The sequence below is a fragment of the Mytilus californianus genome, unplaced genomic scaffold (genome assembly GCF_021869535.1).
Source record: "Mytilus californianus isolate M0D057914Y unplaced genomic scaffold, xbMytCali1.0.p SCAF_1, whole genome shotgun sequence".
NCBI lineage: Eukaryota > Metazoa > Mollusca > Bivalvia > Mytilida > Mytilidae > Mytilus > Mytilus californianus.
This window is the reverse complement of record NW_026262581.1, coordinates 3,890,923-3,911,410: the sequence shown is the minus strand read 5'-3', so window position 1 is coordinate 3,911,410 and position 20,488 is coordinate 3,890,923. Positions and strand designations below refer to the sequence as shown.

The window sequence follows — 20,488 nt, the reverse complement described above, 5'->3', positions numbered from 1 at the left end:
TGAAAAGCACATATTAGAGGAGATATATTGTGTACAAAGATATTCTTCTCAGACACCTGTGAATTTCCATATGTTTTTACTTACCATTATAATAAAATCCATTGATTAACTTAGGGGTTTCATCTAAGCCATATACATTTAGTTTATTTTCGGATAATTTGTGCCAGAAACCAGCATCAAGAAAGCTACTGAATGGGGCAAACTGAAGTTTCTTTTGTTGACTCGACATGATATTATCAATAAAAGGAAATAAGAGACTCTAAAATTCTACGAAGAGGTCTACCATTTTTATTGTCACGTGATTGGTGTACAAAATTTAAAAACAAGGATTATGGTCCCGATGAGATTATTCTGATTTCACGTCTCTGTCTTGTTTCTATATGCGACATAATATATTATTATTCCCAGGTTCTACTGAAATAAACAACATTAATTTTTTTTTAAATAGAACAAAAAAAACATTTTTTTTTATTAATATTAAAAGATGAATAATTTTAGATTTATATTTATTGGGACTAGAAATTTATCTATTGGTCCAACTAAACATATGTGGCCCAACTATGTAATGTTTTTAGTTTTACATGCTGGCTGTGTTTGGATATACGCCTAAGGCAGCCTATGGTTACCCATAGGTATCTTTGGGTACCAATGGTTTGATATTTTGATATATAGAATATCAAACCAAAGGTACCCATGGATAACCATAGGCCACCTCTGGCGTATATCTAAACACAGCCGCTGTCTCATTGTAATGTATTTGTTTTTAACAGTGGCTGTGTTTGGATATACGCCAGAGGTGGCCTATGGTTATCCATAGGTACCTTTGGTTTGATATTCTATATATCAAAATATCAAACCATTGGTACCCAATGATACCTATGGGTAACCATAGGCTGCCTTAGGCGTATATCCAAACACAGCCAGTGATCGAAATCCAATACACAATTTGGATATAAATCACGATCAAGAGAAGATAAATATAACTTGTCATTGTTTACGGTTTGAAAAATATGAAGAGATGATCCTCAGGGGAGTTTTCTTTTTTTCCTCCCTCACTGTTATTCTATTTTTCATTATCCCAGTAGAGGTTAAGTTCACAAACTTGGATAAATCAAAATTTCATGCTGGAAAGACTGAATTTGAATTAATGCAAAGTAAAAGTGAATTTCCAAACTATGGATATTGTTGGAAAGAAACAATAATTTCACTCACTAAAGATTGCAAGCAGTTGACAGCTGAAGTCCAAGGAAAACTCGCTCTTGCGTACTTGAACTGCTTTTTACAAATGCAAGATCTACCAATATATGAATGTGATGTAACTCAAAAATTATCAGAATGTACGGAGAATATGAAGGATTCAGATCGCAGTTCAATGGCAACCTTCTTTACACATACACAGAACATTTGCTATTTTTTAGAAGCACAGGTTTGGCATGATGAGACAGAACGAACCATTAGAAGACTTGCAACAAGCTCAGAAGATGTTGCTACACAACTTGAGGAAACAAGTGAACTTCAAAATGAAATGCTTCATCAGCAAAAGGAATCAATGACTAACCAGAAAGAAATTCTTGAAAAGTCTGTCAATTTGAGTAACATTATATCGATATCTTCTGATAATATGCATAAAATATTTGATGAATATAAAAATGTAACAATTGAACAGCGTCACCTTATTGGTGATTTATTCGATAAATTTTCACACCTTCAGTCAATGATGTTGGGAGAATTCACTGGTTTATATTCAATTCTATACTATGCTGTTATGGTGCTGATGTCTTATTTCTTGACATCAGCACCTCGTACTGCAGCAGCCAGGTTTTGGTTATTTGGGATAGCAACAGTCAACATCTTGTCGGAGAGATTTGCCATATCTTGGCTGATATCAGAAGAAAATCAACTAGCGGGAAGTGGTAGTGATATTGATGTAGGTTTAAATAAGGATAAAGTCAATTTTGAGGTGTTCTATAGAATTATGCAAAAACAAATATTCCATCATGACTGATTTTTCAAGATATTTAAGATTTTTGCAACATCGTCATGCAGGTTTTACAACCATTCATCAAAACAATATACGAATAACTGTCATTCAAAGGAGTAGGGGCATTAAGGCCCAGTTTTGGCCCAAGAAAATAAAGATTTTGAGAACTATTTTAAATTGGCTCATAATGTCTGGAAATGCATTAAATCAAGAACTATAAAGGAGTTACACAAGATATTTAATGTTATGACATCACAGTATTACCAGGGCTCATGCTACCAGGCGACTAGGGCGAAGATGTCGCTTTCCCGTCCGTCACTTCGCTTTGCCCGACCCTCGAAAGCGAAAACAAGTCGCCCTGTGGTTTACGATACTCGCTTTCAGTCGCATTCGTCATCGGCAATTTTTACCAAGTCGATGAAACAGCAATTTTTCAGTAAAAAGTAAAGAAATTCAAAGACATAAACGATTTATTTTCTTCAGAAAAGAGGTTAAAGCATTGATTTTAAAGTTGGTTGCATTTTATTTCATAAAAAACAATTTTTTATCACTTCCGGTACTTGTTAGAGAGCGTACATCAAATCATTCTAATTTTCGTCAAAATAAGTTTGTTACTTCATTAGAACGTGATGAAATTTGCCTGAAGTAAATTTGTTATCCATGTATTGCATTAAAAACGTCATATTCCTTTCCAAATAGTGTGTCAAACATCGTTTATTTTTGTAAATTTTTCTTCTTCGTCCGTCATTGAAATATTTGTACTAAACTACTGATCGGAACCGGACCAGCTATGGCCGAAATCCGCATTCTTACGATAATGACTACTGAAGAATGAATGACAAGCTGACAGAGGAATATTGATCCCAAAAGGAAAAATTACGAATTCCACTCGCATTAACATACTTTTGGTTAGATCTACTTGATTAATGTAAATATTTCCATGTATATGAAATTAAAATTGTTTCAATTTATTAATTGAAATTGCTCAACCCTGGGACTACTATAGTATGTCCAAGCTTAACTGTGTTAAATTTATATATCTTTTAAATGAGAATTTTAACCTCTGAATTTCACAAACATAACAGAGTATATTTTAAATTGAAATTACAACTTTCTTTTCCTTTTTGATACAAAAAAAATCTTTTTTTATTATTGCTAGATATTAAACGTTTTTTTTTCTGACAAGAGGACTAATATGATTGTGCAACTAGATATGGTAAAATTAAACAACTTTGAATTTGAACTGTTACTTTTATTGTACTCCCAGGTACAAATTGAGCAATATAGAAAAATAAGATACATATGGCCCTTTGTATTATAGTAAAACCAAACATTGTAGCGCCGCGAGCGAACGAGCACTTCTCTCTCAAATCTCACCACTTCTCCCTCTCAGTTTCAAAAAGAGAAGTCACTTCTCCCTATGATTCTGAAGTAGTGTGAGCCCTGTATTACGTCATTATCTGCACCATTTTCATTAAGAAAAACCAAAGAAAATTGCAGAGATTATTTAGTTTACCATCATTATTTCCTTTGTGGAAACATTGTGCACAGACAAGAAACTAGAAAATAATTTCATGGAAGCTTTATTACATGTATATGTACAACTTTGGCATATTCTTTCCAAATATAAAGTTGTTTCTTGGGTGCACAGATAATTTTCCAATCTACTACATGTACACTTAAAAATTGCCATAAAACAACTAAAATCGAGAAGTTTTGCAAAATATACTAATTTTGTCATGGTTTGTGGCCAATATGGCCATGGGCACTCCTTATATGTGAAATTTGTTTCTATTTTCTGAACACCTTGTACCTAAGTGTAGTTAAGACAAATTTAAGAAATTATAAGAATATTTATGGTAACTTTTCAATTTGCACTAATATTTGGACATTACATGTATTGCCTTTATTGATGAAAGAAAGGTAACCAGTCTTCATTTGCGATTTTGCGTCCACCCATTTTTATTGCCCCCTCCCCTCTGTAGATTTTGATTGCTTAAATATACAACATGTTCATTTTACTTTGCAAACACGTTTAAATTCACATAAACAATTTGATGACAATAGTGATTTTTTTACAAATTTTGGATGCTTTTTGTTAAGAACGTTACAAAAACAACCTGTTAAATGTGGATGCATTATTATCTGCCTTTGCTACTGTATCATATTAATATGCCCTTAAGGCAGGATTTAGTCCAGTTTTAGGAAGTTGAGAATGTTACTTGAAATCTTGGGGGTTTGATAAAAATTTATTGCAAAAAGCTCTATTGCCAGTTCTATACCTTAAACATATTTTTTTTTTATTATTACAGGAGGCAGTTTACATGTACCAGAAGCTTTGCAGGAAGATATCAGGTGCTGTGGCTTTACTTGTATTGGGTGTTTCAGCTTACTGCTATCAAGATTTGAATGTCATCAATAATCAGCTCTTATGGGATATCAAGAAAAGAATTGAAAACCTGGAAATCAAAAACTCTGTGCTAGGTAATTCATGTATATTTTATTGATAAGTGCAAAGAATGGTGGTGTTGTGATGAATTTATTTATTTAGAGTAAATTGAGATGTAGAGTTACCTCATTGAGAAAGCATTTTGATAACACTACCAAATCACTATTTAAAATGAAAAATGTGTTTTTAAAAGCATTTTTTATGTGCATTCTATACGTTTAAAGATTTATTTCACAAATGTTTAAATGATAGTATCTCTGGAAATATAAGTAATTCCTGTATATTATTTTCACTATTCAGAAGCAGTTTAACTTGATTAAATGCATACCAAACTGTATCAGAATTCATAAAATAAAATGTTTATCAATCTTGGTTTACAAGAACTTAACTTAACCTTTGGAATTAAAAGTGACTAAGGACATGACAATGCATGTACTAATTAAACAAAATTGGTACACAACTCTTCTTAAAGCCCTTGGTTTAGGTTCTGTTTGTAGGTGTAATACCACCAAATCATAGTACGTCACATTCGCTTGCTTACGAAAAAGGGTCGAAAAAAAATATTCTCTTGAATTTGACAGTTGTAGGAAATTAATCCTACATTTCATTGCAGTAAAAAATTTCTGAGTCATAAACATATATCTTGGGTGTTTCAAAGCACCATTCTTTTTTTATTTGGTGTTTCTATAAAATATTTTGGAAACTTAAAGTTACATGGTTACTTTTAAGCTTGAAAACAGGAAAAAAGGGGTTTAAATTTTATTGGTTAACTTCCAGTGATGGTTATTATCTTATATGCAATGAAATGTTATGTGAAATTTTGTCTGTAGTACTGGACAGGATAAAACTTTACTCATGCCAAGTATTTCTTTATTTGAAATAAAGATATATTCTGCACAATTTTTTTAAAAGTGCAAATTTAACAAAGACTAATAGGAGAAAAACAATGGTGATATTACTCCTGTATACAGGTACAGTACATGTATTATTAAATTCATTAAATTATTAACTTTTGTGGGATACAGTTAGAATTTTGAAAGGTTTAGCTGATAGAAATATACACTGCTTTTATGTACTGAACTAAATGCATATTGATTATTGTTTTGAAAGTTGGCACCACATGTATAAAAACTTATTTTGAAATCACAAAAATAGGTCTGCACAAAAAAATATACAAATAAAAATCTATATATACATACATGAAAATTTGTAACAAATTATTGCAGGCATAAAAATAAATATACTTTAGTTTAGACTATGTATACGATAGTAGGATTCATGAAAAACATTTTGACATGTAAGCCAGAAAATTATCAGTCTTTTATAAAATTTGTTGAATTCATATGGCTTGTGAGGCCTCTTTTCATAAAGATATTACTTGCCTGAAGACATTTTTTCTGGCCTGGACTGTAGGACTTTTAGGTTTATCATGAAGACTGCCTGACTGCTTTTCAGAAAAAAATCTTTAAGTCCTTTTTAGTATTAACTTTAGTCTTGTCAGAACAAGTAAGTTAATAAAGAAAACATGGGATAAAAAAAGTTTGCGAAAGACAAAATACAAGATCACCAAAGATAGCCACATTTTATCATGTTCATAAGATAATCTTTTTGTGAATGCAGTTGTTTTCCAAAATACTTTATTCTCAGAATTATTTTTAAAATAGGCAATGAGAACCAAGAAATTGTAAGTGCTTTGAGTCCAGATAGCAGTAGTGATACTATAATACAAGAATATAACAGCAATACAGATAGATCCAATACATTAACAGCTGCTGCGGATAGTAAGTTTAGGATATCGATCTATAAATATTTTGTGAATGTTAATATTTCTGAGAACTTATACAAAATCACATTTTGTATGTGTTCCATGAAGCAGTTATCTAGCAGCAAATCTAAAGGTAGCATTTTGATATATTTCACTGAATTTGTTTTCCTCAAGATTTTTTATTACAAACATGACAAAATTGTGTATTGAAGAATAGATGACCAAATAGTATTTGATCACCAGTAGGTAGTGAATTATTTCTTGTTGACCTTAAGAAAGATATGCTTTGACATGTGTTTCAACAGCTAATTTTTACGAACTACAGGCCATGATGTTCTACATAATAAGAATGTCAGCAAGTAGTTAAACCTGATGTTCAATGGTTGTGGTTTGTTGATGTGGTTCATAAGTGTTTCTCGTTTCTAGTTTTTTATATAGATTAGACCGTTGGTTTTCTTGTTTGAATGGTTTTACACTAGTCATTTTTGGGGCCCTTTATAGCTTGCTGTTCAGTGTGAGCCAAGGCTCTGTATTGAAGGCCATACTTTGACCTATAATGGTTTACTTTTACATATTGTGACTTGGATGGAGAGTTGTCTCATTGGCACTCATACCACATCTTCTTATATCTAAGTTCTCCATTATGTCTACAAATAACATGGAAAATGATTATGCTTTTTGTTCACCAACATTTTTTTATTAAGTTATGCCCTAAACTATCATAAAGAGATCCCTGTTCAATTGATTACAGCCTTCCTATGATATATATGAAAATAACGTATCAAGTGCTATAAATGTGGCAAATTTTTTATATTTGATTTTAGATAGTAACCTGAAAACTAATTACTCATAAATGTACTGTCTAAAGCTCAGATTGTTATATCATGGAGATGTATTAATTAATCTAAGTGGATTAAGATTTGTAAAATATTAACCATTGTTATATTATTTATAGCTACAGGTTATGATAGTGACAGTGGTTGTAGTGAAAGTAGTATATCTACAGAGAGTTTGTCTGGTGATACAGATAACACATACATACCCTCATCATTATCTACCGTGGAGAGTTATTCTACATGTTATTCCTGGGAATCCAGTCAGACTACACTTACTGATGAGCTAAGGGATATACGTGGTGCGACACCTCTGAAGGAGTTGGCAGAACAAATTGATGCTTGGGCAAAAACTGGAAAATACAGACAACCTTCACCAAGTATGACTTTTGGTTTACACTCAGTAGAATTATCTTGTCAAAAGGAATTGTTACTTTGATAAATAATTTTATTATCTTTTCAGTTTGCTTCACTATCAAGTTTTAAATGTTTACCAGTACAAGTTAATACTGTTAACCAACTAATATTCACGAGCAAATCTATTTTTTCATGACTTTTGTGGAAAGAAAAATAACGCAAATAAAAAAATTGTTGCAAATATAAAACTTGGATCTGTCCTTTTTTAACTACAAGTAAATTTAAAAATCACTAAATTAAATCACTGCGAAGTGAGACAGAAAGGGCTAAACGTGAAATATAGTACAGTCAAACCTGCTAAAGTGACCACCTGTATTAAGCAAAAACCTGTTTTATAAGACCATTAATTTTAGGTCACACTGAAGTGCATTTCATACAGGTTGAACCTGTATTAAAAACCACCTGTCTTATGAGACCACTTTTTGGCTCTCCCTTAAGTGGTCTCTTAAAAACAGGTTTCACTGTATCTGCAAAATAAGTTGGTTTAACAACAACAACAATACTTTATTTTAAGAGGGTTACACAGTTAGCTATATAACTAATCTTCCCTGAGGCCCTCATCATAAAAAATCATAAACAAAATGCAAACATATACATTGCATACATTATTATAAAAAGTCAAAGATTACAGTATGTGGACTTATTTAATATTTTATTATTCATCAAGGTACTTTTAATGAATCATCGGCTAACATATGCAAACAAAGAATATTCTTGGATTAACAAAAACTATATACTAGCTCTTTTTCAACTTTCACTAACAAAATGTACATGATGTAAGCAGGTGAAAACAGAATATCATATGAAAACAAAGTAGAAAATGTAAAGAGAATCTGGTTAACTAGACATGTTGTTTTTTTTATTTTGTTATATTTATAAGAATTGCCTTTGTTACTGTATTTACAAGCATGCACAGATTTTAAGCATTGTTTTGTAATAATTGTAGTCCATAGTATGGAGTCAAGATTAGCAGACTGCGATGGAAGTAAAGTCACCAGATCTATAACACCACAACCAGTAAGTTGTAAAATGCCTGAATTTTCAAGAAAGTTTTATTCTTTTTGTAAATTCCTTGAACTTGAGCACTCATTTTACTTACAACAGCTTTACAACCAAAACTGTAAGTTAACCAAGTTTATTAGCAAGTGGTTAATTTTATTTTAGAACTGTTAAAACTAAAGTTGATGATGTTTATTGTCAAGCCTTCGACTTTAGTCGAAAAAGCGAGACATAGTGATCCTACATTCCGTCGGCGTCGTCGTCGTCGGCCGCGTCCACAAATATTCACTCTGTGGTTAAAGTTTTTAAAATTTTAATAACTTTCTTAAACTATCCTGGGTTTGTACCAAACTTGGACAGAAGCTTGTTTATGATCATAAGATAGTATCTAGAAGTAAATTTTGTAAAAAAATAAATCCATTTTTTCCTTATTTTACTTTTAAATGGACTTAGATTTTCTGCCAGGAAACAACACATTCACTCTGTGGTTAAAGTTTTTAAAATTTTAATAACTTTCTTATACTATTTTGGATTTGTACCAAACTTGGACAGAAGCTTGTTTATGATCAAATGCTAGTATCTAGAAGGAAATTTTGTAAAAAAATTAATCCATTTTTTCCGTATTTTACTTTTAAATGGACTTAGATTTTCTGCCAGGAAACAACATATTCACTCTGTGGTTAAAGTTTTTAAAATTTTAATAACTTTCTTATACTATTTTGGATTTGTACTAAACTTGGACAGAAGCTTGTTTATGATCAAATGCTAGTATCTAGAAGGAAATATTGTTTTCTTCCATTTAACATTACATTCAGTCTGCAGTTAAAGTTTGTAAACATTTATTAGATTCATAAACTATCCTGGATTTTTACCTAACTTGGACAGAAGCTTCTTACAATCAAAAGATAGTATCAAGAGGAATATTCTTATTGATTTACTTCCTCATTTTTGTGAGCCGGCGATTAACAGAAAAAGTAGGCGAGACACTGGGTTCCGCAGAACCCTTACGAATTTTTTTATTAAATCTAAAGATTTAAAGTAAAAATAAACATACAGTTATGTTATTGTAGCTTATTATATCCTGCCTCTCAAAAGATAGAGGATACTTGTTTAGTATGTATGTCTGTCTGTCTGTCTGTCCACATTCATCTGTCTGTCTGTCCCAAGAATTTTTTTTTTGTGACACTCAGGAACTACACATCTCTGAACTTCTCAAAACTTTGTATCAAGCTACATGTGAGCTTTACTGTGTGATGCGTTTCAGACACATTGCTTAGTTACTATCTGTTTCTGATATATTCTTACACCAAAAGGCTATGTATGCGATTTTCCTTGCATTTTTCTTAGGAACTACAAACCAGGGCTTTCTGAAATTTGGAGTAGGGGTATCATTTCTGAGCCATAGCTTACAATTCAATTTATCTATCTTGTTCTTGCTGAATAATGATAAATATAGACACCAGTTGAGTTATCAACCTAGTTTTATTTTGAAATATGAACAATTATGAACAATAAAGAAAAAGTAAAGATTGAAATATTGGTGCAATATTTAAACCAAGCACAGACCCTTTCTATGTAAAGTTACAGTAAACACAGAGGTTATGATCAATTTTGATTTAGGTATATATTTTGTATATCTTTGATTTAAGCTGTTGCATTTATTTTACAGAGTACTAGTAAAAACAGTTATAGCCAGAAATATTTCCTTAGACAGAGAAGTCCCAAAACATTACCATACAATAAAACAGTATATTTTGAATCACCTGGAAGCTTTGCCAAAACGGTAAAAGCCTTGGAAAAGATCACAAGAAAAAACAGTTTTCTTACTAGACATAACACCAAAGAAGAGAAAAGATCCCCATTGTCTGATAAATGATTGTATGTTAGAGCAGTAATGTTAATTTGATATTTACATTGTGATATTGTAATGCATTGGAATATTGTCCGTCATTCTCTTGTGTCAAATTTACTTCCTGGTATATTTTACGATAGTAGAGGGGCATTATGTTTTTTGATTTAGGTATATATTTTGTATATTTTATAATAGTAGAGGGGCATTATGTTTTACGATAGTAGAGGGGCATTACCTGCAGGGGGTTTTACGATAGTAGAGGGGTATATTTTACGATAGTAGAGGGGCATTATGTTTTTCGGTCTGTGCGTCTGTTAGTCCGTCTGTCCGTTCGTCCCTCTGTTCCCGCTTCAGGTTAAAGTATTTGGTCAAGGCAGTTTTTGATGAAGTTGAAGTCCAATCAACTTGAAACTTAGTACACATGTTCCCTATGATATGATCTTTCTAATTTTAATGTCAAATTAAGAGTTTTGATCCCAATTTCATGGTCCACTGAACATAGAAAATGATAGTGCGAGTGGGGCATCTGTGTACTCTGGACACATTCTTGTTTTAAAAGAAAAAGGGGGTGAAAGGGTTATCCCTGGTTAAAATGGGAATTTATTTAGGCATTATTTATAGTATTTCACCCAAACATTTTGGTAGTATACCTCTGTGTATAACTTTTTTGATATATTTAGGACATGTTTAAAATTAGTAGGTAGTAACTTTTGCAAAGGTAATGTTTTTGTTTGACAAAAAATAAGTTTTTATTGATTTTGCAATACAACTTGCAATTGTATTGTGGCTTTATTAAGAAGATTTAACATGTCTTCCATATTTCATAATTGGTGCTTAGTGTGATTAGCATCTGCAATTTGACAATGTAACTTTTTTTTTATTTAAAAAAAAAAGGAATTGCCAATAGTCTATATATTTCCATAGCCCTGGTATAAAATCAAATGTGAAAAAATCCGATCTATAATCTTCATGATCTTATTAGATATTAATATTAGGGATTACACTGTTTAAATCGTTTTGGTATTTGATTAAGATTATACAACATTGTAGTTAAAATCAAAACATATAAATGATAATGCATTGTTTTCTGAGAATTGACATCTTAAGAATCTAAGAGCATTATGGGTAAAATATTCATAGCATACACAAAAACCTTTGAGTTGTAAAAAAAGGTTCACAATTGAAAATCAACCAATGGTATACAATTATTTTCAATTTGAATGAATAACAAACAATGAAATTACCTATAACTATTAAGATTATGAAACTGCTGATTATTATTTACCTGTATTTCTTTTTTAACTGCTCATTTAAAGTAATGCTTTGAATTGTGAAACATTTGCACCAGCCTAATTATGAATAAACTGAACAGACCCTAAAGTGCAGTAGATACTTAATTAATCTCCACATGTTTTTTTTTAAGGTTTTTTATATTGTCGAGTTATTGTCTCATTAATATGTACTTTTACATATTAATCATGTTTACAGAAAAGGTTAAGATATGTTACACATAATAAGTATAGTATTGTGTGCTTATACCCTAATAGTCTAGAATATTATGGGGTGTTTCTTTTGAGTTTTTCCAGTTTGCAAATTGTTTTATTTGACATTAGAGACATGATTTTTACAATATGATAGTTATTGATAAACAGACCAGTATGAATCTATTTTATATCTAAAATAATTTACTTTTTTTCAGATAATATTTACATCTAAGTGTATTTTTTTTAATTGATTGTGCAGCACTGAACAAATATTATTTAAAATAGACAGATAATTTGGAATGAAATTAGCCAGTACACATGAATTATTGTTCATCATTTTAATTGTTCACATTGAGGTTGTTTCTCATTTATCAGATTTTATTTAAAATCAATTACATTGCTGTCAAGGAAAACTTACTGTTGTTATAAAATGTGGACCCAAACAAAAATGGTAGATATATACAATACGTAGTATGATTATTTGTCACAATTAGGCCAGTGAATTCTGTTTGAATATATAGGCTTACATTTTTTAGGTATTTTTTTAAAGGATTAGGAAACACAACATAAAACAATATAATAAGCTTACTCCTCTCCTGTCTATATGTTGGGAAAATAGCCATGTAACACCATTTTTGCATATTCTATTAGCTTTACATTCAAAGGAGATTTTAGCATTGTAAAACATTTTTGCATTAACTCACCGTAAAATGTGGCCAGACATGGTATATTGAAATATGTAATTGTAATTGACCGTAATTAATTACAATTTCTCAAGTAATTGAATGTAATGTGTAATTGAGCATTTTTTCAATTACAAGTAATTGAAAGTAATGAATTACATAGCCAAAATTGTCTGTAATTGACAATTACTTGTCAATTACAACTCAATTACATTTAAATTTTGGATCAGAAAGATTGAATCATGTGTTTTCTCAAAAAATGATGAAACGCTATGACCTTAGTAAATGTAGTAAGCTGACAAAGCAAAGCCTACACAGTATACTTTCTGTAATTACACAACCATGGGATATTCTTTATTTTGTATTGAATAAACAAAAAAGAAAAAAGAACAAATATAAAGATTATAGAAACATGCCACAATTTGTGTTTAAAAGAAACCATTAGTAAGTCTCTGTCTTGTACCTAATTAGCTTGTTACCTACATGTATATTCAGATACATAATGTTAGACATTGATTAAACATAATCAATTTTAAAGGACATAGTCAATCAGCAAATATAACCTCTGGCTATTTGTTTTATTATAAACTATATAATGACTGTTTTACAACAGTTATGTTTGCATGTTAAACAGGTGTTAAGACAATTAGAGAGATAATTTAAATCAATTAGTTGTGATTAAAACTAAAGTATATTTTTAAAAAAGTCAGGCTTTTTAAATCATTTTAGGAAAAATAATTTTAATAAGTTGTGATCAAAATAAAAAATCATTTCAAAATATTAAAATTATGGCTCTCTTTTTGTATCATTTTCAATGAAATACATTAAATTATAAATTTCAATAGGTATTTACAACAAAATTTGACATTTTCAAAATATTGAATAAGGCTTTTTATCATTTTGAGCATTAAATTAAACCAGACCTCTAGTCCTTACGATTCCTGATAGACAAAGAATTATGTGCACTTCAGATTTATGTATGTTTTTTCTTTATTTCCGTAACACACCAGCTATCAAATTTTTACTCTTCTTTGATACTGGCTGAATTTTAAAATAGTCGCTGAAGATGTCATTTGTTATTACTATAAAGCAATGTATGATACTTATGTACATATCATAGAATGAATGCATGCTTTCAATATTTTAAATTTTCCTTTCAAAAGTAATTGAAGTAATTAATTACATTTGCCAAGTAATTGGAAAGTAATTAATTACATTGGTAAAAATTCAAATGTAATGTGTAATTTAATTGAAGATTTTGTAATTGTAATTGAATGTTATTAATTACTTTCAAAAGTAATTGACCCCATGTCTGAATGTGGCACTATTTTTTGTCCCCATCTCACTGACTAGCATTTTTTTCATGACCATCCTTTCAAATGGTGTAAATTAAATGCTATGAATTTTATCCTTGAAAATATCATCATTAATATTATTAGAATGCGGAACCCTTGGATGGCATGCTAACCAATGCACCACAGAGCCCTTTAATAGTAAATGACAAAAGTGAAAAGGTTTTACACAATTTTATGATCAATGGGAGATAACTCTACAGTTAATTTTACATTCTGCATTAGACTTCATTTTGAAATTTGAAGAAAGAGACAGAAAGGGAACATCAGATATTTGAAATTTCAGATTAGATTTTAATGTAGAATATTGATCTCATCTCAAATTGTAAATATATGAATATTGCATCCCTGAACTTGAATGCTTTGAATCTTGGAATTATACAATTAACACAGATAGTGTTGGTTGTTATCTATCATTTTGGTTTTTTGTTTTGTACATAAATTAGGCAGTTATTTTACTAGTTTGAATTTTTTTACATTTCATGTTGGGCCTTTTATAGCTTACTATTCAGTATGCGTTTTGCTAATTTTTGAAGGCCATACCGTGACCCTCTAATTGCTTAAATCTACTTTATTTGTTCTCTTGTACAGAGTTGTCTCATTTGCAGTCATACCTCATCTTCTTACTTTTTTAAGTGAATCTATATTAATAAGATATGTTAGCTAATATGGAGAAAGAAAGTAACCACTCAAATTTGTCTCATTTCTACAATTTTCATGTTGTGGTGGAACAATTTTATTTCTCGTAAATTGCCAAAATGTTGTCTCAACATTTTTCTGTCCAGCTAAATACAGAACCATTAAGAGTGGATAGGCAAAGTAATAACTTTTCTGAAAAAAAGATACATATGCAAACAATTCAGGATCATTTTCAGATAGGAGTGTATTGTACATCATAAAGCTATGGTAACATAAAAAGTTACCCAACTGTTTTATATTTTTTTTTAAAGTAATAATGTATCATGTTTTAATATAAATTTGTGAAGAAATTTTAAAACTTACATGAAAAGTTGTAAAACAGTTGAACAAGGTACAGTTGGGTAATATGTAAATGAAGTTGATATCAGAAAACAAACCCTCTTTTATTTGTACATGTAAATACCTTTTTGATTTTAAAATAACATGCATTTGTTTGGATTATGACCAATTTTAGTTTGTGGATTGATTTCTGTTTTTTTTTTTGCATATGGTTACATTTTTAGCTCACTTGGCCCAACTTTTTAAATTTTTGCCTTTTATCTTGAAATTATGATAGAGCGAAACTTTAAATAGCAAAAATGATCAGCAAGATAAGTTCTACAAATAAGTCTACATAGTTGAAATCGTCTGATGATCCCTTATTGGAGTTATTGCACTTTAATGACGATTTTTACTAATTTTTTGCATTTTTGTCTAATATCTGAAAAAGTATAATAGATTGATTGAAACTTAAATAGGCATAAATGATCAGCAAGACAAGATCTTCAAATAAGTCAACATGGTTTAAATCGTCTGATAACCCCTTATTGGAGTTGTTCTCTTAAATAACGATTTTTATCATTTTTTAGAGTTGTTGCCTTCTATCTGAAAAAGTATATTAGATCGATAGAAACTTAAATAAGCAGACATGATCAGCAAGACTAGATCAACAAAGAAGAGATTTTTGTCATGAATTCTATTATAGTCCACAAAGATGGAGAGTATCCATTGTTGAAGATGCACATAGACCTATGTGAACGACACAGGCTCTTTAGAGCCTCTAGTTTAAAATCACATTATTTTGAAGTTATTTCATTCTAATTTCAAAATTCAAGTCATCAAGTTTAAATTATTTTTAGGAAAAAAATAAGCTGTAAACTTTGCTCACATGCATTTCTTATAAAATGTTTCCTAAAAAAGTAAATACAAGGTAAATTGGTATGACATTAAGAAATAAAACACTCTTTTAATTAAATCATTTCAATATTTCAAACAAAGCCATTATTATTTGTACATGTAAATACCTTTTTTCACTAGTTTATTTTGTGTTTCGAACATTATGAATTTGTTTTGATGATGACAAATTTTAGTTTGTGTATTGGTTTCTGTTTTTATTTATATTACATTTTTATAAGACCGCAAAAAATTTTGCAGTCGTATATTGGTATCACGTAGTCCTCGTCGTCGGTGGCAGCATCGTCCAAAGACATTTGGTTTCCGGACAATAACTTTAGTAAATGGAAATAGAAATCTATGAAATTTGAACACAAGGTTTATAACCACAAAAGGAAGGTTGGGATTGATTTTGGGGGTTATAGTCCTAACAGTTTAGGAATTAGGGGCCAAAAAGGGGCCCAAATAAGCATTTTTCTAGTTTCCAGACAATAACTTGTTGAACGGTGTATGGATCTCTCTGAAATTATACCACAAGTTTTCATTCCCCAAAGGGATGGTTAGGATTGGTTTGGGGGGTTATGGCTCAAACCGTTTAGGAATTAGGGGCAAAAAAGGGGGGATAACAAGGGCTTCCTGGTTAATGGACAATTAAAAAAAAAGTACAATGTTATGTTTGGATTACCTCCCTTACACTGCTTTTAAATTATGTATAAAGAAATGTTGTATTCTCTTGAGGTGATTAGTTGTCAATTTATTTTTAGAAGTTACTATTTAAAAATGCTGATTAAGGAATATTAATTTTAGCCATGATTATGTATGTCATTTTCTATTTTAAGACTTTTATGATGTATTTAAATGGGTAATTATGGTTGCAAACTCCATTGGAAATTTGAATTGAGATTATGACCATATCTTGAGGGAAAGAATTTTTTTATTGGAAAAAGGGGGAGGAGGTGAAAAAAAATTGAGGGGGGGGGGGGGGGTAAAAAAGAAATTGTGAGGGAGGGGGCAATTTTTTCTCATTTCAGATTTCAGAAATTAAAAAGAAAATTTCTTCAAATATTTTTTTTTTTGCCAAAAAAAGGTGGGTAAACAATTTTTTTTTTGGGGGGGGGGGGGGGGGGGTCAATTCGCAACAGCATAGTGGTTTGCACAAAAGCAAAAAAAATGGTGGGGTAAATTTTTTTTTTTTTTTTTTTTGGAGGAAGGGGTGGGGGTCAATTCACAACAGCATAGTGTATTGCACAAAAGCAGAAAATTGAATATAAATTCAAATCATATAACCAATTCTAAGTTCTTTGACTACAATCGCAAATATTGTGTCCATTTTTGCCCCAACTGTTCAGGGTAAGACCTCTGCAGTCGAATCCAGCTGCACTCGGCGAAGCAATTTATTTTAACATCACATTATTTTGAAGTTATTTCAATTCAATTTAAAAAATATCAAGTCATCAAGGACAAATTTAAAAACATCTATAATATTGTTTTTTGGAAGGATGGTTTAGGTCAGTATTTCATTTTCCTAGATATTTTATGAAAGAGTAGTAGTAAGGACTGTAGTAATATTCAATTGTTTTTATTGATTTTAATGGGTTTTTTTATGAATTGTAAAGAGCTTAGAATAGTGAAAGGTAAATAGTGCTGTATGTTTTTTTATGTATATAATTTATTATTAAATTTACAATAGTTTAATGGACTATTAAGTTTTTAGTATATATATGTGTTTTTATAAAGTTTATTTCTGAGAGCAGCTGAAAATTAAAATGTGTTCAATGTGATTGTGATTTTTTTTTATTTATTCCTTCTTTTTCCAGTCATATGAATATAGACACAAGACTTGATTGAAATATTCAGATCTTCTTTCTGAAAGGCAAGACACTTGCAAGAAAGAACCCTCTCTTGGGTGTTGGAAGTTTTTCATTTGATCCCCAGTTGATTCCTAAGGATGCAAAATTCAGGAGGAAGAGTGAAGATTGGTTAAGGTTAGCAAAGGGATCAAAATGTGTCCGGGGAGGGTCACATGTCTTTCTGGAGACTGCTATCTTGGGAACAAGCACTTTAATTTTATGAATTAAACATAGAAAGCATTGCTTTTTGATGTGTATAGCAACTTGTCTGTACTCAGATGAATGTGGATTCAGTTACATGAATTTGTAACTCATAAAACTATTTATCACTATTTTCATTAGGTGAAATTACTAGCACATTGTATGACAGTAGTCACTGTTAACTTGACAAGTTTTTAAAGTGGTCTCCAAAAGAAATAATTGCTGTCTTATTGACTTACACTCCCATATCTCCTAGTATATAAATAGGATATTCTGTAATTGAAAAGTTTGCCTCAAGTTTCATTAAAGATTAATTTTGCCTTCAATTGCTGATTTGTAAATATTTAAAAGGGAGGCGAAAGATATCTAAGGGACATTCAAACTCATAAGTCGAAAATGAACTGACAATGCCTAGGCTAAAAAAGAAAAAAGACCAACAGACAAATAACAGTACACAAAACACAACATAGAAAACTAAAGACTGAGCAACATGAACCCCACCAGGTGCTTCGGAGCAGATCCTGTGGCACCCATCATGTATACAGCAAAATAAAAGAATTACTGCACCAAGGAATGCTTGCAGATGTGAAAGCAAGATAAAGTTTGGCCTTTGCTCAAGACTAGAAAATTTAATAAAAGCTAAAATGCTAAAAGCAAAATATTTTCCTGTGCTGTATAAATGAGGAATTGTGTGTCACAAGGTGTCATTGTGTTTTTATTGCCAAATATAGTAAAAGTCCTATTCCGAAATGACGATATAAAATGGTCATCCAAATATGATGGCAAACAATACCTAATAAAGTGTGTGTTATCAATTTTCCCCACAGTAATTTTGTAACAGATAAGGTAGTAGTCTCTTTCTGTCTGAAACACATAAATACTCCAAAATCTTTCGACTTAGCTTTTATATTTGGTTCGTCGTATTCCCTTGAGTGGCTTGACCATGCTATATTGTCAGTTTGATTTGACTAATTGTTATGAGTTACCCGGTATCTGACTTTGACCATTTTTAGCTCACCTGGCCAGAAGGGCCAGGTGAGCTTTTCTCACCACTTGGCGTCTGTTGTCCGTCGTCGTCGTCTGTCGTTAATTTTTTACATTTTGAACTTCTAGAGAACCACTGAATGGAATGAAACCAAACATGGCATGAATGTTCCTTATGAGGTCCTGACCAAGTGTTGAAACTTTGTAGGCGATCATTCATCCAAGATGGTCACCAGCGGGGGACTTCGTTTAACATAGGACCCTATGGACAATACATACAAATGTCTTCTTTTAGAGAACCATGGCATGAATGTTCCTTATGAGGTGATGACCAAGTGTTGTCACTTTGTAGCCAATCAATCATCAAAGATGGCTGCCAGAGAGGGACTTAGTTTAACATAGGACCATATGGGAAATACATAGGAATGAAACCAAACATGACATGAATGTTCCTTATGAGGTGCTGACCAAGTGTTGTTACTTTGAAGCCAATCAATCATCAAAGATGGCTGCCAGCGGGGAACTTAGTTTAACAAAGGACCCTATGTGAAATACATACAAAAGTCTTCTTTTGAAGAACCACTGAATGGAATGAAACCAAACATGGCATGAATGTTTCTTATGAGGTGCTGACCAAGTGTTATTACTTTGTAGCAAATCCATCAACCAAAATGGCTGCCAACGGGTACTTAGTTTAACAAAGGACCCTATGGGAAATATATACAAATGTCTTCTTCTAGAAAACTGCTTAATGGATTGAAACCAAACATGGTATGAATGTTTCTTTTGAGGTGCTGACCAAGTGTTGTTACTTTGTAGCTGATTTGTCATCCAAGATGGCTGCCAACAGGGGGAGTAAGTTTAACATAGGACCCTATGGGAAATACATACAAATGTTTTTTTCTAGAGAACCACTGAATAGAATGAAACCAAACATGGCATGAATGTTCCTAATGAGGTGTTGACCAAGTGTTGTTACTTACTAGCCGAACCATCATCCAAGATGGACACCAGCAGGGGACTTAGTTTAACATAAGACCCTATGGGAAATACATACAAATGCTTCTTCTAGAGGAGCACTGAATGGAATGAAACCAAACATGGCATAAATGTTCCTTATGAGGTGCTGATGAAGACCTTAATACATGTATCTTTATAGATTGAGATATACTGTAAACTGCAAAAATATCAAAAAAAAAAAGATCTCCACATAAGTCAACATGAGCAAAATTGTCAATTGACATCTTGTTGGAGTTATTGTCCTTATAAAGTCATTTTCTATAATTTCTGTAAACTTTACAAAAGTCTTCTGCTTTTGTTTAAATTATGGGGCCAATATTAAACCAAATTTGGCCTCAATCATTATTAGGGTATCTGTTATGATTTTAATCTATTTTTACATGATTTCCAAAACCAAAGTAGAATCAGGTGAGCGACACAGGCTCTTGAGAGCCACTAGTTAAGTATCATAACAACACCACCTTCAATAGAAATAAGATGTGATATGAGTCCCAATGAGACAATACTTCATCAAAGTCACAATGTGTAAAAAGTTAACAAATAGGTCAAAGTACGGCATTCAACACGGAGCCTTGGCTCACACCCAACAGCAGGCTATAAATGGCCCCAAAATGACTACGGTAGTGTAAAACAATTCAAACAGGAAAACCAATGGTCTAATATATATAAAAAACGAGAAACCAAAAGCACTTATGAACCACATTCAAGTCCATTTTAGAAAGCTCTTATTTGGTAGGATTGTTTGCCATCATGTGTAGTTGACCATA

At 31.3% G+C, this 20,488-nt stretch overlaps 2 protein-coding genes across 2 annotated transcripts in view; one reads left to right on the top strand and one right to left on the bottom strand.

Annotated features, from left to right (window-relative positions):
• The window catches only part of LOC127735116 (ubiquitin-like modifier-activating enzyme ATG7), a 40,777-nt gene extending 40,486 nt beyond the window's left edge, over nucleotides 1-291 (bottom strand). The window contains exon 1 of the mRNA XM_052245216.1: nucleotides 85-291. Coding sequence (XP_052101176.1) covers nucleotides 85-229 — 145 coding nt within the window. The 5' untranslated portion in view covers nucleotides 230-291. The remainder of the gene's footprint in view (nucleotides 1-84) is intronic.
• A 701-nt stretch (nucleotides 292-992) lies between these two features.
• LOC127735352 (uncharacterized) lies at nucleotides 993-15,757 on the top strand. Its single transcript, XM_052245532.1, has 6 exons — nucleotides 993-1,927; nucleotides 4,294-4,465; nucleotides 6,095-6,211; nucleotides 7,151-7,408; nucleotides 8,392-8,462; nucleotides 10,114-15,757. The coding sequence occupies exons 1-6, from the start codon at nucleotides 1,019-1,021 to the stop codon at nucleotides 10,318-10,320; spliced, it is 1,734 nt and encodes a 577-aa protein (XP_052101492.1). The 5' UTR covers nucleotides 993-1,018; the 3' UTR covers nucleotides 10,321-15,757.
• The last annotated feature ends 4,731 nt before the right edge of the window (nucleotides 15,758-20,488 follow it).

Bases quoted from the DNA above. Each gene is read 5' to 3' on its own strand.
- LOC127735352 (XM_052245532.1), top strand. From the start codon at position 1,019: ATGATCCTCAGGGGAGTTTTCTTTTTTTCCTCCCTCACTGTTATTCTA. The intron at 4,466-6,094 runs GTAATTCATGTA...TTTTTAAAATAG, and splicing joins AATCAAAAACTCTGTGCTAG to GCAATGAGAACCAAGAAATT. The intron at 8,463-10,113 runs GTAAGTTGTAAA...TTTATTTTACAG, and splicing joins GATCTATAACACCACAACCA to AGTACTAGTAAAAACAGTTA.